The sequence below is a fragment of the Mus caroli genome, chromosome 16 (assembly GCF_900094665.2).
Source record: "Mus caroli chromosome 16, CAROLI_EIJ_v1.1, whole genome shotgun sequence".
NCBI classification, from domain to species: Eukaryota; Metazoa; Chordata; class Mammalia; order Rodentia; family Muridae; genus Mus; species Mus caroli.
Genome location: NC_034585.1, coordinates 29075033 through 29089577, shown reverse-complemented (window position 1 = coordinate 29089577; position 14545 = coordinate 29075033). Strand labels below are relative to the sequence as shown.

The following is a 14545-nucleotide window of genomic DNA, read 5'->3' as shown; positions in this document are numbered from 1 at the left end:
TTTTTTTTTTTTTTTTTTATTAAAAGAGAAACAGACCTTCCCCCACCCACAGCTATTCCATGTGTCTGTCCCCTCTGTGCTCCAGGAATAGCAATGAGCTCACTCTAACACTTTCTTCTCTTATGCTAAGATGTTTTAAATTGTATTGATATTTGTGTCTGTGTGTGGATATGGGGGCCTCCCTTGGAGTACAGTGTCCAGATTGCCCAGAAGTTGGTGTCGAATTCCCTGGAGGAGCTGCAGTTAAGGGCAGTTGTGAGCCACCTACCATGCTTGCTGGGAACCAAACTCAGGTTCTCTGGGAGAGTTGGAAATGCTCTTAACCTCTGACCCTTCCTCCTCTCCATCCCCAGCCCTCAGTTCTTAATGGGAATCTTTATTTCCTGGTGTTTTTGAGACAGGGTTTCTCAGTGTAGTGGTGACTGACCTGGAACTCAGGGATCTGCCTGCCTTTGCCTCTTGAGTGCTGGGATTAAAAGTATACAACACCATGCCTGGGTCTGTCTCCCTTTGCAAAAATATAAGGGGGAAAAAACTAGGTGCTTGTATACTTTAAAAACTCAGTATGTAGAAGCAGCTGGGATCAGGAGTTGAAGACCATCTTTGTCTCCTTGGTGAGTACAAGGCTAATTTAGGCGACATGAAATTGTTGTCAAACAGCAAACTACGACTAAAAGTCCTGTTCTTTGATTATTTCTTCATAGAGCCTCAGCATCGAGGCCTGTTCTTTGGTTTAAAAAGCTCTTTGAGATTTTGACTTTTCCTGGTCTCCAACAGTGTTGTTACTATTAACTAAGTGGAGAGGGGATTTTAATCTTACATTGTCTCTGATGTGAGCATTAAGACTTTTCTCTCTGCTCACGTTCTTTTTCCAGTCATGTTTTCTGTTCCCTTTAATGACACCATTTCTTTTTTTTTTTAAAGATTTATTTATTATATATAAGTACACTGTAGCTGCCTTCAGACACTCCAGAAGAGGGCACCAGATCTCGTTGCGGATGGTTGTGAGCCACCATGTGGTTGCTGGGATTTGAACTCTGGACCTTCGGAAAAGCAGTCGGGTGCTCTTACCCACTGAGCCATCTCACCAGCCCTTTTTTTTTTTTTTAGATTTATTTATTTATTTTTTATATGTAAATACGCTGTAGCTGTCCTCAGATACTCCAGAAGAGGACATCAGATTTCGTTACGGATGGTTGTGAGCCACCATGTGGTTGCTGGGATTTGAACTCAGGACCTTCAGAAAAGCAGAATGACACCATTTCTTATCTAAATGAACTCTGAAGCAGTTTTTCTCCTGAGAAGACACAGAATTCTGCTACTGTCTGCTTTGATCTGAGGTTCTTCATAGGAATGAATGTTCGATATGGAAATTTATCAGGCTGTGTGTGTACCGAGGATGCATTCTTACTTTTCTGAATATAATTCAGATACTTCAGAACAGGTTTTTGAAACAATAGGTCTGTTTTTCTGAAGTGATCCTTCAAAAAGAGGTAACATATTTTTAGTGGAATTAGTTAACAAGCCATGTTTGATTCTGTGATCACCGCTGCAACTTCACATCTTAGGCATGGATCGACCTAAGAAAGCACACCAGCACAGATCCCAACCATCCACAGTGTGTGCTGAAATGTTTGGATTCTCATATCATTATCCTACCAGGAATAACTCCTGGTGAAGTACAAGACAGCTATAGCCTTGAATCTAAATACAAGTTTTCTGACATCTTGTCCTTCCCCTTCCCCCCATTTTCTTTTTCAGAGTTTCCAATTTTCAAATGCTGGGCTCAGTCAGAAGTAGCAGCTCCTTGTGCTCCGAAGAGTGGGGAGATCTGCCGGTGGAAAAGCATGCAGTACAAATCAGTAAGACGCTTTACTCTGCTCTCAAATAGCACTGCCTCATTTCAAAGTCTGTCCGCTGTGTTTAAAGTGTTAGCACATTGTATTCCAATACAGAACACTCTAGCTGCTTTAATATTGTTTATTTGCTAACGGTGGCCACAGTAGGTAAAGTCAGTATCATTTAAATCGGGAGCTGGTGGTGTAGGGCAGTCCCTTGCCTCATTGGTTCAGAATACAACATAGCTGGCCCCCTTTGTCAAGGTGTGAAATGGCAAGGAAAAGCAGTGCAAACCTATTGGGTCTCCTTCAACAGGAGGACTAGAGGTTTAAGGTGTAAGGGTGTCCTCAGCTACGCAGTGAGTTGGAGCCCAGGACAGTGACTCTTGCTCCCTTAGCAGCGATCAGCTGCCCAGAGCTCCTTCAGTAGCAGTGAGGCCTTAGAGGTAACTCCAGCTGCTGTGAGCAGGTAGAGGTGACAGCCATGTGCAGAAGTATGAACATTATAGCTGTCTCCACACCTTCTGGCTCTTGGTCTCTTTGTGCCCCTCTTGGTAGGCACCTGATGTAGGTGATCCGTGTACCTGAATGCCTCTAATTTTCTCTTCCCCTCTCTCCACAGATCCTTAAGAGTTTGACAGTGCAGGTTCCAGTGGGACTGACTATACATACCTCTTTAGTGTGTTCTGTGACGCTGCTCATTACCATTCTGTGTGCTACTTTGATCCTTTTAGCTGTTTTCAAATATGGCCACTTTTCCCTGTAAGTTTTGTACAGCTAAGTGTTTTCTATGAACCTAATAAATGAGACAAGAGTGCTCTTTTCAGAACTAACTGATTAGTTTGTCTTCATTTATCGTTAAAATTGTGTTTGCCAGGCAGATCTCTGTCAGTTCATAGCCAGCCTGGTCTGTATTGTGAGACACTGTCTGGAAAAACAAACAACAAAAATGTTTTGTTTCCCAGAGGAAATTTGGGGTCATTGTCAGATAATTGAAAATTTTAGTATTCTGTTATATAACGTTCAAGTGTTCTTTGGTAGTCTAGTAGAGAACGTTTCATTGTGTTAAATTCATACGTAGAAGTGACTGTCTACATTTGCTATAGAAAAATGAGTTCATTATTTATTAGTGTCTATTCTTGTTTTGCGAATAGAACATTTTAATTCACACTAAACATGGAGATACCTTTATAATTAAGAATAAAGTAATTTAGATAATTATTTACAAAAAATGCAATTCTCAGGTGATTTAAAAAACAAAAAACAAATAGTCTTGATTTAGTGTTACACTTGGTAGAAACAAAATAGGGACTTAAATGCTACAGGTTAATTAACAAACACACTCTACAGCTAAGGGAGACAGATCAGTGACGTGCTCACCACGTGAGCATGAAGGCCTGAATCCATTCCCCAACATCCCTGTAAAACACTGTATATGGTGAATGCTTACAGTTTCAGTCCTGGAGTGTGGATGGGTGTATTGCAGTGTGGAGGTGGGGGGTCAGGAGAGGTGAGGGCAGGAAAATCCCAGGAGCTGCCTGGCCAGCCAGCCTAGACTGATTAGTGAGCCCCAGGTCCCAGAGACTTGGATCAAAAACTAAAAATATTAAGTGGATAGCTCCTGGGAACACCTACTAGCCAATGTTGACTTCTGGCCTTTACAGTCATGCGCATGTGCACACACACACCCCTTTAGAATAAGAATGTTGGCCTAGTGTGGTACATGCCTTTGATCCAGCCCTTGGGAGGCAGAAGCAAGAGTCTGAGCGTATTGACATTGTTTTGTGTTGAGTGAAGGGAGCTGATAACTCTTTACATACTTACAGTTTCTTACTCTGCTGTAGTCTTTTAGTGTTTTTATGAGAATAAACCATTCATAATTTTACATATAAGATTTGATTTGTTACAACAATCCTTATTGATTTAAATGTTAGAAGGGGCAACCCAGTACCATAAAGTTAGTAATATTAAAAATCTTTTTTGTTGTTATTTTTTTATTTTGTTTTTTCTAGACAGGGTTTCTCCTGCTTCTGCCTCCACCTCTGCCTCTTAAGTCCTGTGATTAAAAGTGTGTGCCACCATCAGAAATCTTTAAAATGACTATAAAGTTTCAAACTAATCGAGTTCCATACCTGTTTTGTTTTTTTATATTAGAAAGAATTCCAAACTGGGTGTGGTAGCACCTGACTGTAGTTTTCTACTGTGAAGTCTAAGTCAAAAAGAGGATATGGGCCGGGCGTGGTGGCGCACGCCTTTAAACCCAGCACTTGAGAGGCAGAGGCAGGCAGATTTCTGAGTTCGAGGCCAGCCTGGTCTACAGAGTGAGTTCCAGGACAGCCAGAGCTATACAGAGAGACCCTGTCTCGAAAAACCAAAAGACCAAAAAACCAAAAACCCCACAAAAGTATGTGTGTGTATGTTTGTATGTATGTATTTCAAATATGTATAAACTATATATTTTAATACATGGAATATATAGATATATGTTATAAAGAAAAATAATTTTGTTTCACAAACATTAGCTATGAGATTGATAATGTGAGATTGAAATGGGATTACCTTTCCTTTTTTTCTTTTTGGACTGGTGATATTAGTGTGCTTATTTACTTGAGTGGAAATGTCTGTAAACATCGGAATGTTTGTTACCATAACTCCCACATCATAATTAAAATCCAAAGTGGGTTTTTTTTTTTTTTTAAATGAGCAAACTCAGGCAAAACCTATTACTTCAAACTCCACTGTTTCTTTCAAGCCACAGTAATATTTAAATAGGATTTAAGAATTGAATGCAGAACCTTGGTTGGTTGGAAATCTAATTAAACTTCCAGCTTGCTCAAATAGAAAAATAGAATCACAAAAAGGCACAGTTGTGCCTTCACAGAGGCAGACTCCACTAGACTCACCAGTGTTGGACAACCATCAGGAATTTTTCAAGCCAGGCATAGTGGCTCATACCTTTAGTTCCAGTACTCCAAAGGCAAAGACCGGTGAATCTATGAACTCAGTCTACATAAGTGAGTTCCAGGACAGCCAGGATTTTGTGGGTTTTGTTTAGTGTGTTTGTACTTAATGAGACCTTGCCCTGCCCCCCCCCAAAAAAAAACAAAAAAAAACCCAAGTAAAAACAGGTTATTGAGAGTGGGGAGCAGGCTGGGGGTGATGGCTCACACCTGTAATCTCAAGCACTTGGAGAGAAAGATATCGGGCTTTCAAAACTAGCTTTGGCTATATAGCCAATTTGAGGTCAGCCTGGATTACATAGTACGTGAGACGAGTCTCAACCAACCCACTCTGAGAGAGACAGAGACAGACAGAGAGAGACAGAGAATTTAGCATCCTGAGATAATACTTATCAAGGCATCCAGGACATTCTGCTGTCCTTTCGTCCCAGTTACAGACTTGTGGTAGTGCAAGGTGACACTACCAGAAGCATCTGTGGTCTTGATGACAGAGTCCAATTCCTCATCTCTACACGTTACAAGTTGTAAGTGATGTGCGGTTTGCCTTTGGTGCACTTCCTGCCACTTCAGAGCCCTCTGCAGTGAGGTCCTCCGCTGTTCTGAGCAGGAGCTAAGCCTGTCCACACATGGTTACCCTAGATTTCAGGTGTTGGTGAGTGAAGGGAATTGTAAGCTGGCTTGTTGTGAGTGGTGACTTGGTCTTTAGAGGAGTGGTTCTCAACTTGTGGGTCAATGTTACCTCCTTCCAGCCTAGCAAGGCTGGCTGTGACCATCTGCCTCTTAAGCAGAGCCACCTGCTGTGCTGCTCCTTTGATGTGCCACTACCTGCCTGAGGCCCAACCTGCCTGAGGCTGAACCGGTTCTCTTCCAAGAATTTTCCAGAGTTAGCACCGAACTGCTACTTTGCAAGTTCCCACTAGAAGGCTGACCTATCTACTTCAAAGGAACTTTGCATGGCTAGGAATGGGCCTCCCCTCTTCTTTATAAAGCAGTGTTTGCTGACATTAAAATTGAGCTTTGATCAGAATTTTTTTAGCAGAATATTTATACATTTATTTATAATGAAATTATGGTCTAATTATTTACAACATACAAGAAACCAGAGAATAAGTTTGTACAAAGCCAGCCTACAAAGTATTCAAAAATGTGCAAAAATGACAGTCAGTATCTCAGACGCTCCTGGCTCACCACCAATTCCTTCACTTCCACACATCAATATTTGATACAAAAAAGTTCTTTTGGCAAAACCCGCAATGCCAAGAAAAAAGGACAAGTTGCAATTCCAGTCAGAGTCACTGTCCTGTCGGTGGCACCACATCCCTCTTCTCGATGCAGCAGTTCTAAGAGAGACAGATGAGTGTTTCACGTTTTCTTTGACCCAGCTTGATCAGAATTTTGTCTTAGCTTCATCTTTCTCTCGTCCGCCTAGCTCCCTCTTCTCTTCCAGATTCCAAGATGCCTTGCCAGAACAGAACCCAGACATGTGAGCCGCTGGCCGGACACAACAGGTCATGACTCCCAAAGAGATATTTGCTTTACGATTCATAGCAGTAGCAAAAGTACAGTTAGGAAGTAGCAATGAAAATAACTTTGGATGGGGCTCACCACTGAGTATTGAAGGGTTGCAGCAATCAGGAAGGCTGAGAGCCACTGCTCTGGGGTCTTACCAGGCCTTAGCACTGCCTCTTTCCTATTCTGAAGCTCAAAAGAAAGAAGGCATGGGAACTGAGAGAGATGAACAAAATACTAGCTTTGTTCAGTTGAACCAAATTTCATCAGTGTTTAAACATAAAATTGGAGCTGGAGAGATGGCTCAGCAGTTAACAGCACTAACTGCCCTTCCAGAAATCCTGAGTTCAATTCCCAGCAACCACATGGTGGCTCATAACCATCTATAATGGGACCAGATGCCCTCTTCTGATGTGTCTGAAGACAGTGACAGTGTATACATATACATAAAATAAGTAAAAATAAAACATTAAGTTAATATTTAAGATTGTGTCTTATTATACAATCTAGTACTATATTCATTTATAGGGGTGTTGAGAAATGCAAGAAAAACATGATTGACACCAACTTTGATAAGACTCTTGTTGCCTGATCAGTAGATGATACATATCTGAGTTTGGCCACTTTATATTATTGACACTAAATAAATGGTCTGTATTTTCGGTGAGTTTTGTAATTTTGTGTGTGGTCCTTTTTTTTTGTTTAGGCCTAGAGAATGGATATTGTTTTCTTATTGATTCTTTCCCGGGGTTTGTTCCACTTTTATTATTTATTTTTCTTAAAGAGTTGTGGTAGGTTCTTTTGGATGCAGAAAACAGAAAAACTGCTCACCTCACCTAGGAGTGGTGGTAGGTGATTGATGCGTATCCCAGTCACTTTCCAAGAATATATATCTATTTGCTAGTTATTTTGGAGAATGCTATATGCTTTAGGAACTAAAATGATTGTTCGCAATTCTAATGAATTGGAATATAATGGATTTAAGGATTATTCTAGAAAAGCTACTTATTTTGATAATCCATGTTCAATGCTAATTATAGGAAAATAGAGGTAAGCAGCCAACATCCATGTAAAGTGACATACAGCCCTATGTTACTCAAACATACATCCTATGTTACTAGCAGGTGGCTGAATGTAGATTTGATAGGCTGCAAAGAATAGGGTGTCATGTAGTTCATCTGACCTCCAACTCTCTATGTAACCATTCTTGTCCCCTTATCCTTCCTCTACCTCCCAGTACTCAAATTCCTCATCTTACCTCAGCCACCTGAGTGCTGGAATTACAGGTTTGCTTCATCGTATCTTGTACTACAGTACTTTCTTTTTCTTTTTTTTCTTTTCGAGACAGGGTTTCTCTGTATAGTCCTGGCTGTCCTGAAACTCACTTTGTAGACCAGGCTGGCCTCAAACTCAGAAATCCGCCTGCCTCTGCCTCCCGAGTGCTGGGATTAAAGGCGTGCACCACCACCGTTTTCATGTTTTTAACCTTTACAAAGACTAGGTGAAGCATGTTCATCTCTGGTGCCTAAATGGTCTTTTGTAGATATTAGATATTGACGTAGTTGTGGAATAAGAGTACATGGATTAACTCCTCCATTGATAAAATACAGAAAAATAAAAAAATCTTTGTTTGCAAAGAGGGGGGACCTAATTTAGCAGCATAATCTGGTTCAATTTAATCTGGTTAAACTTGTAGGAAAAAAAAAAAAAAGCGGGGCAGTGGTGGCGCATGCCTTTAATCCCAGCACTTGGGAGGCAGAGACAGGCGGATTTCTGAGTTCGAGGCCAGCCTGGTCTTCAAAGTGAATTCCAGGACAGCTAGGGCTATACAGAGAAATCCTGCCTCGAACAAACCAAAACAAACCAAAACAAAAAAACAAAGTGAGCTGGGCAGTGCCTCTTCAGGAGGCAAAAGCAGGAGGATCTCTAGTTCAAAGTCAGCCTGGACTACAGAGTGAGTTCCAGGACAGCCAGGACTCGAAAACCCATCCCTCCCTACAAAACGCCAATTGGTGAATGGATACATTCTCAGAAACAAAGACCCTCTATACACAAATATGTTTGGATCAGCTGTTCTCCGTCAGCATCGCCAGTAGGTAAAACGTGACTGCAGACAATGCAGAATGCTGAATTAAATGAGGGACAGGTTTTCTCTGTAATGCCCACTGTCCAGAGTCGCCCCAGCAGATGACTAGACTACGGTTCCCAGCCGCCCTGTGAAAGCCCGCCCCTCGGGTCATGACGCCACTTTCAGGGCGGGGCTGTCTTACGGCCCCGCCCCGCGCCCCCGCCGCCGCCCTCCCCCAGGGTTGTGGCCACGCGCAGCGGCAGCGGTTGTTCCGCTTCCCCTCCGGCCCGGGCCGTCGCCATTGCCGAAGGCTCCTGCCCTCCCCTCCCTGGCCCAAGGGGTTCTGCGCCTCACGGCCTCGGTAGCGACGGCCGCGCCCCGCGCCGCTCCCCTCCGCCCTGCCCTCCTCCCTCTCTGCGCCCCAGCGCAGTGCTCGCCCGCGTCGGCCAGGCAGCCCGCCCTGGGTCGGGCGGAGACCTTTCCTCTCTGGTAAGTGCGGACGCCGCTCGCCCGGGCCGGGCCGGGCCGGGCCGAGCCGCCGCCCTCCTCCCGCCTCCGCGGCCTGGGCCCAGCGGCCCGGGACGCCAGCACCTGCGGGCGGGCCCGCGGCTCCGGGCGGTGGCTCATTGTCTGCGCCCTGGATCTCAGCTTCGGCCGAGAGGAAGCTTGCTGGGCTGTGGGGACCCTGGTCACTCCGGCCGTCCTTGCCCTTCTCTCCCGCCGGCACTGCACCGGACGACTCGGGTTTGTTCCTGGATGTTCCCTCCTTTACCAGCTGCGTTCTCTGCAGTCTCGTCGCTCGGGAATCCTGTCGCGAGCTCCTTAAGTTCAGTCTGTAAACTCTTCCTCCTTCTCCACATTAGGAAAAAGTTTTTGCCGGGCTCTGGGAGCCTGCGTTTAAGAACAGAACTTAAGGATCTTACGGTTTTTGCTTGATCTTCAGCTAGGAGGTGAATATTTGCTTCTTAAGGTTAACTTGGGCTGAGGTTGGCTTTTCACCATGTTTGGGTGTCTGAAACACGCGCGCCCTCACTCACAAAAAAAAAAAAAGTTGCTGCAAATAACTTAATGGACTCAACCTTTTGATTAGTTCTAGATCAAGTCGTCTAAGACAAAAGTGTGTTAAATAATTGCTATTGTGGCTTGATGGGAGGGAGGCTCTCTCCATCCCGTCTTCATAAGGTAGAGTGGAAGTGAGATTTGTTTCCTCTTTGACAAATCACCAACTCCCTTCGATAGCCGGCAGGTTCTTCTTTACAAGTGACCTGTAGATTTTCCAGCTTTTCGTTTCTAACCTTTTAAAAAAAGACAACCAAACCGGTTAGGCCCAAAATTAGACCACGACGAGCTGTGTTTTGGATGAAGGTTGTGCACGTCACGTTTTTTCCCCTGCTGTGTTCGACTCTTCCGCTCTTATAAGTAGGCAGGATATTGAAATAAATATACAAGAATTTGCTCTGGGGATTTTGGCTTTTTTTTTTTTTTTTTTTTTGTAGAGCTATCCAAAAGAATAGTATGAATAAAATTAGGTTGGGATGAAGGCAGTGAGTAGTAATTTTTAAAACAGGTTAGGGCATGTCAACTTTGCCAGAAGCTCTGTGGCATTTGTAGAACATTCTTGCTTGTCTCTACCCCAGTTCTTCAGTTGGTGTGTGTGAAGGAAGCCTTTTTCGTATACTTTTACACCCATCCTCTGCCTTTCCTATACAGGGCCTCATTCCAGCTTAGGCTGTTGTGACACTCTTCCTGTCTCAGCCTTGTGTGCTGGGATTATTTGGTAGCCTCTCTTTTTAGATCCTTCTAGAAATTAATTAGCCAGGGACACTATTGTACATTTACATCAGGGAAACTGAATTTTATATTGTTGCTTAGTTAGATAGAAAATGTAACTTTTGGGTAAAAGAGGTTGCCCTAAATTAAAGATGTTTTCTTCTTGTTTTCACTAGTATATTATTACCTTTCCCTCTACCAGGCTGTGGGGGAATAGATTAGTATCAAGCACTGCCATCCTTGGTCTATGGTTGTTCTTAGGTTAGTGAGTTGCCCTGACACGGGGGACTTAGGTGGAGAGATGTCAGGGAATGAAAAAGTACCTTGAAGTTAGTTTCTGCTGTTTCTTTCTCCTTTTTAACCCCTTGTACCGGATTGAACCACAGACCTCCCTGGGATACTAGGCAAGTGTTCCTTCCATCACTGAGTTACAACCCCAGCCCTCTCTTCACGGTTCACACAGTCTCACTCAGTTTCCCAGGCTGGTATTGAATCTCTTCCCTACCAGGTAAGCCTTGAACTGGTGTTTTCTTCTCAACCTCCCTAGTAGCTGGGATTGCAAACCTGTGCCTGCAGAATGTCTCGTTTGTTTTTCTTTGGAGACTGTCTCTTTCTCCGATACCCAGGTTTGTTTCAAACTTCTGGATTTAAGATGTGCATCAGAATCCTAGTCAGTGAGATTAACATTGTGTTGGGCAAGCAGACATGTTTTTAAAAAGAGAATTCTTGGGTATTTCACTTATCTTGGGGCCTTGATTCCAAATTTACCTTTGGAGAGAAAGAGATTAATTCTCCTGGGCTTTGTGATCCCAGTCCTGAAACCTAAATTCATGAAGTGATAGTTTTTAGTTGCTATATGTCTGATAAAAGGTTCTCGTGTTTCTTTGATTTTTATGATAGGCAAGTTTCCAAGTGGACATGATGAAGGCTAGTTTTACATGTTTTAAATGAGGAAACTTAAAACTTGTTCTGGTTAGCTAAACTCTGAATTATACTTTCACAAAATGCAGGAGCTTGAAATAATTGCCAAGTGTAAAACTAGTAGCCATGGCTGAATCCTTACTATCGTCATCAGTGTTGGCTATCACAGTAATAATGTTCAGTATTCGGTGCTTTCAGTTTTCTGGATTTGGTTCAAATTGGACTGTGTTCCAGTCTTGAGAGTAGATCAGGTCTTTCTCTCCTCAAGCACTGCTAGTTACTGAGTTAACTGATTGTTGTGATTAGAGGGGAGTTGTTACTTGCAGGCTGTGCTTCTGAGTTCTCGGAGGTGAAATTCCTAACTTTTTAAAGATCTTTAAAAAAAAAAGTGTAAGTGTGTTTTGCCTGCATGTGTGTATATGTACCATGTGGGTGCCTATGAAGGCCAGATTCCTGGGACTGGAGTTGCAGACAGTCGTGAGCTGCCTAGGTGCTGGGTGCAGAACTGAGCCACCTCTCCTGCCTGCCCTTCCTTTTTATTTTTTAAGCCTCTGTAAAGAGCAGAGAGAGAAGGTAAAAATGTCCCTTAATTATAATCACGAAATGCTGTTTTCTGTGATCAAAATTAGTCTCCCTGCTTCATTTCCTTTCTTTTTTGTTTGTTTGAGACAGGGTTTCTCGCTGTAGTCCTGGCTGCCGGGAACTCAATCTGTAAAGCAGGCTGGCCTCAAACTTAGAGACTCACCTGTGTCTGCCTCGTGAGTGCTGGGACTAAAGGTGTGCGCCTGGTTTGGTAATTAGCCTGCACATTCATTCAGTATTGTAAAGTTCTTTCCTGGCTTGTGTAGTGAGACTTACTCTGTGTGTCCCAGGAGCTGCAGGCCTGAGGTTGAATGTTGGCTCTTCTAATCAGTCTTGGGCAAGATGCCTTTCTTTTTTTTTTTTTTTTTTTGCTTTTTTTTTTTTTTTTTTTTTTTTTTTTTTTTTTTTTTTTTGAGTTTGTTCTTTGAGTCAATTTCATACATGTATTTAGGAAGGGAATTCTGATTATTGTAACCCTTAACTTCCCATCTGTCAGAACTCCCTCCCTTACAAGTCTCTTTACTTACATATATATCATAGGTTATGATATATGTAATGGACTTTTTTTTGTTGTTTTTTTGTCTTTTTTATTTTTTTGAGATCCATTAAGTTTAGCCAGCAGGGTTTCTGTCTGTTTGACCATGGCTTTGTGTCTGTTTTCTTTTTATTTATTTATTTATTTATTTATTTATTTATTTATTATATGTAAGTACGCTGTAGCTGTCTTCAGACACATCAGAAGAGGGCGTCAGATCTTGTTACAGATGGTTATGAGCTACCATGTGGTTGCTGGGATTTGAACTCTGGCTGTCTTCAGACACATCAGAAGAGGGCGTCAGATCTTGTTACAGATGGTTATGAGCTACCATGTGGTTGCTGGGATTTGAACTCTGGACCTTTGGAAGAGCAGTCGGGTACTCTTACCCACTGAGCCATCTCACCAGCCCTTGTGTCTGTTTTCTATTGCTGTGATAATTTAAACACCATGTCTAAAACCAGTTTATTTCATCTTAGAGTAGTTTGTAGTCAGTGCATCATTGAGGAAAGTCAGGGCAGGAACTCAGGCAAGAACCTGGAGATGAGAACTGAGACACAGACCATGGCGGGCAGTGCTTATTGGCTTGCTGTCCACAGCTAGCTAGCTCAGCTCGCTTTTTATATAACATGGTACCACATGCCCAGGAGTGGCATTGTCCACAGTGGACTGGGCCCTCCCTCATCAATCATTAAAGAAAATGCCTCCATCTCCATTTGATGGACTTCTCAGTAAAGATCCCCTCTTCTCCAGTGACCAGCAGTGTGGGGCTCCACATTGGAGCCTGGCGAGCAGGCACAGTGAGTACACAACTGAAGACTGGTGGTGCCTTTACCAGAATCCATCAGTAGCCAGTAGTTAGTCAGGGTTGCATAGGGCATTACCTCAGCCTCTCCCAGCTCCGTGATTAACTGTTGATAAGCCTGGTCTAAGATACTGATTTTGCTTGCTCATCTGTTAGATGTAAAAATAATACTGTAAATGCCAGTATCATAGAGCTGTTTAGATCAGTGAGATAATACAAATACTGAGCAAGTGGAGTGCTTTAAGTGAATAGCCAAGAGTAGTTTTTAGTCTGACTTTAGAGATACTTTAAAACTTAGATTTGGGGCTGGTGAGATGGCTCAGTGGGTAAGAGCACCCAACTGCTCTTCCGAAGGTCCAGAGTTCAAATCCCAGCAACCACATAGTGGCTAACAACCATCCGTAACGAGATCTGGCGCCCTCTTCTGGAGTGTCTGAAGACAGCTACAGTGTACTTACATATAATAAATAAAATAAATCTTAAAAAAAAAACAAAAAAAAACCCCTTAGATTTGTTTTTAAAACTGGGCACAGTGGTAATAGCAACCAAAGCTGTGATAGATAGTCCATACCTGTGGGCCCAGCACGTGAGATAGGAAGGCCACTCCCCATTCCTCGATTGGTGGGGAATTCAGTAAGCCCTAATACAGGAGATTCTGCTCCACCAATAGTAATAATAATAATAATATTTTCTGGCCAAATATGATACAAGACTGACATTTCAGCCTTCAGGAGGCTAACAAAAGAGTTTTGAATTTGAGTTTGTTGTGGGCTACTTAAATCCTGCTTCAAAAATGGCTTTCTAGGGGAGGTTGGAATCATGCAACCAGGGGGCAAAGGCATGGCCACCGCCATTTAGCTAGATTAAAAAATAATTAAATGCACTTACATATAATAATTGTACTTACAAATAATAAGTAATTTTTTTAAAGATGTACTTTATGTATATGAATACAGTGCAGCTGTCTTCAGACACACCAGAAGAGGGCATAGGATCCTATTACAGATGGTTGTGAGACACCATGTGGTTGCTGGGACTGGAACTCAGGACCACTGAGCCATCTCTCCAGCCCCAAATAAATAAATCTTAAAAAACAAAAACAAAAAAATGTGTAAAATAATAGACACTATTAAGCAGTACAAAAATTACTTTAGTCTCAGTTGTCAGCAGTAACCACCATAACAATGTAGAATAGAGTTTCTTATCTTAAAAATAGATTCTGAAAATAGTACATAAAGGTTCAAGTAACTTGATTATTTAGAGTAAAAGCTGAAAATTGCTATTTCCTCCCATTCTAACTCCATTCCTCTGATGTATCCACCCCGAGCCATTGTTAACAGTTAAACATTTTTCTTAATTTCATTTTATGTGTCTTAGTGTTCCCTGTCTGTCTGTCTCTCTTGTCTGTGTGCACCCTATGCGCTTGGTGCCCTCAGAGGCCAGAGAGGGCAGTGGGTCCTCTGGGACTAGAGTTGCAGACAGTTGTCAGGTGCCATGTGAGTGATGGGGATTAAGCACCAGGCCTTTGTAGGAGCACTCAGTGCTTTTAATTGCTGA

The 14545-nt window shown here is 42.6% G+C and overlaps 2 protein-coding genes across 4 annotated transcripts in view; both read left to right on the top strand.

Moving 5' to 3' along the window:
* Pigx (phosphatidylinositol glycan anchor biosynthesis class X) overlaps positions 1 to 2671 on the top strand; it is a 16929-nt gene extending 14258 nt beyond the window's left edge. Inside the window, exons 7-8 of the mRNA XM_021185608.2 lie at positions 1762 to 1862; positions 2461 to 2671. Of these exons, the coding sequence (XP_021041267.1) occupies positions 1762 to 1862; positions 2461 to 2604 (245 nt within the window). The 3' untranslated portion in view covers positions 2605 to 2671. The remainder of the gene's footprint in view (positions 1 to 1761; positions 1863 to 2460) is intronic.
* A 5938-nt stretch (positions 2672 to 8609) lies between these two features.
* Pak2 (p21 (RAC1) activated kinase 2) overlaps positions 8610 to 14545 on the top strand; it is a 64491-nt gene continuing 58555 nt past the window's right edge. Inside the window, exon 1 of one of the 3 annotated variants that reach the window (XM_021184745.1) lies at positions 8610 to 8864. The gene's annotated coding sequence lies outside the window, so the exon portion shown is untranslated. Of the gene's footprint in view, positions 8865 to 9000; positions 9120 to 9206; positions 9326 to 14545 lie in introns of those variants that run through there. The other 2 variants (XM_029470465.1, XM_029470463.1) reach the window with 2 other exon arrangements.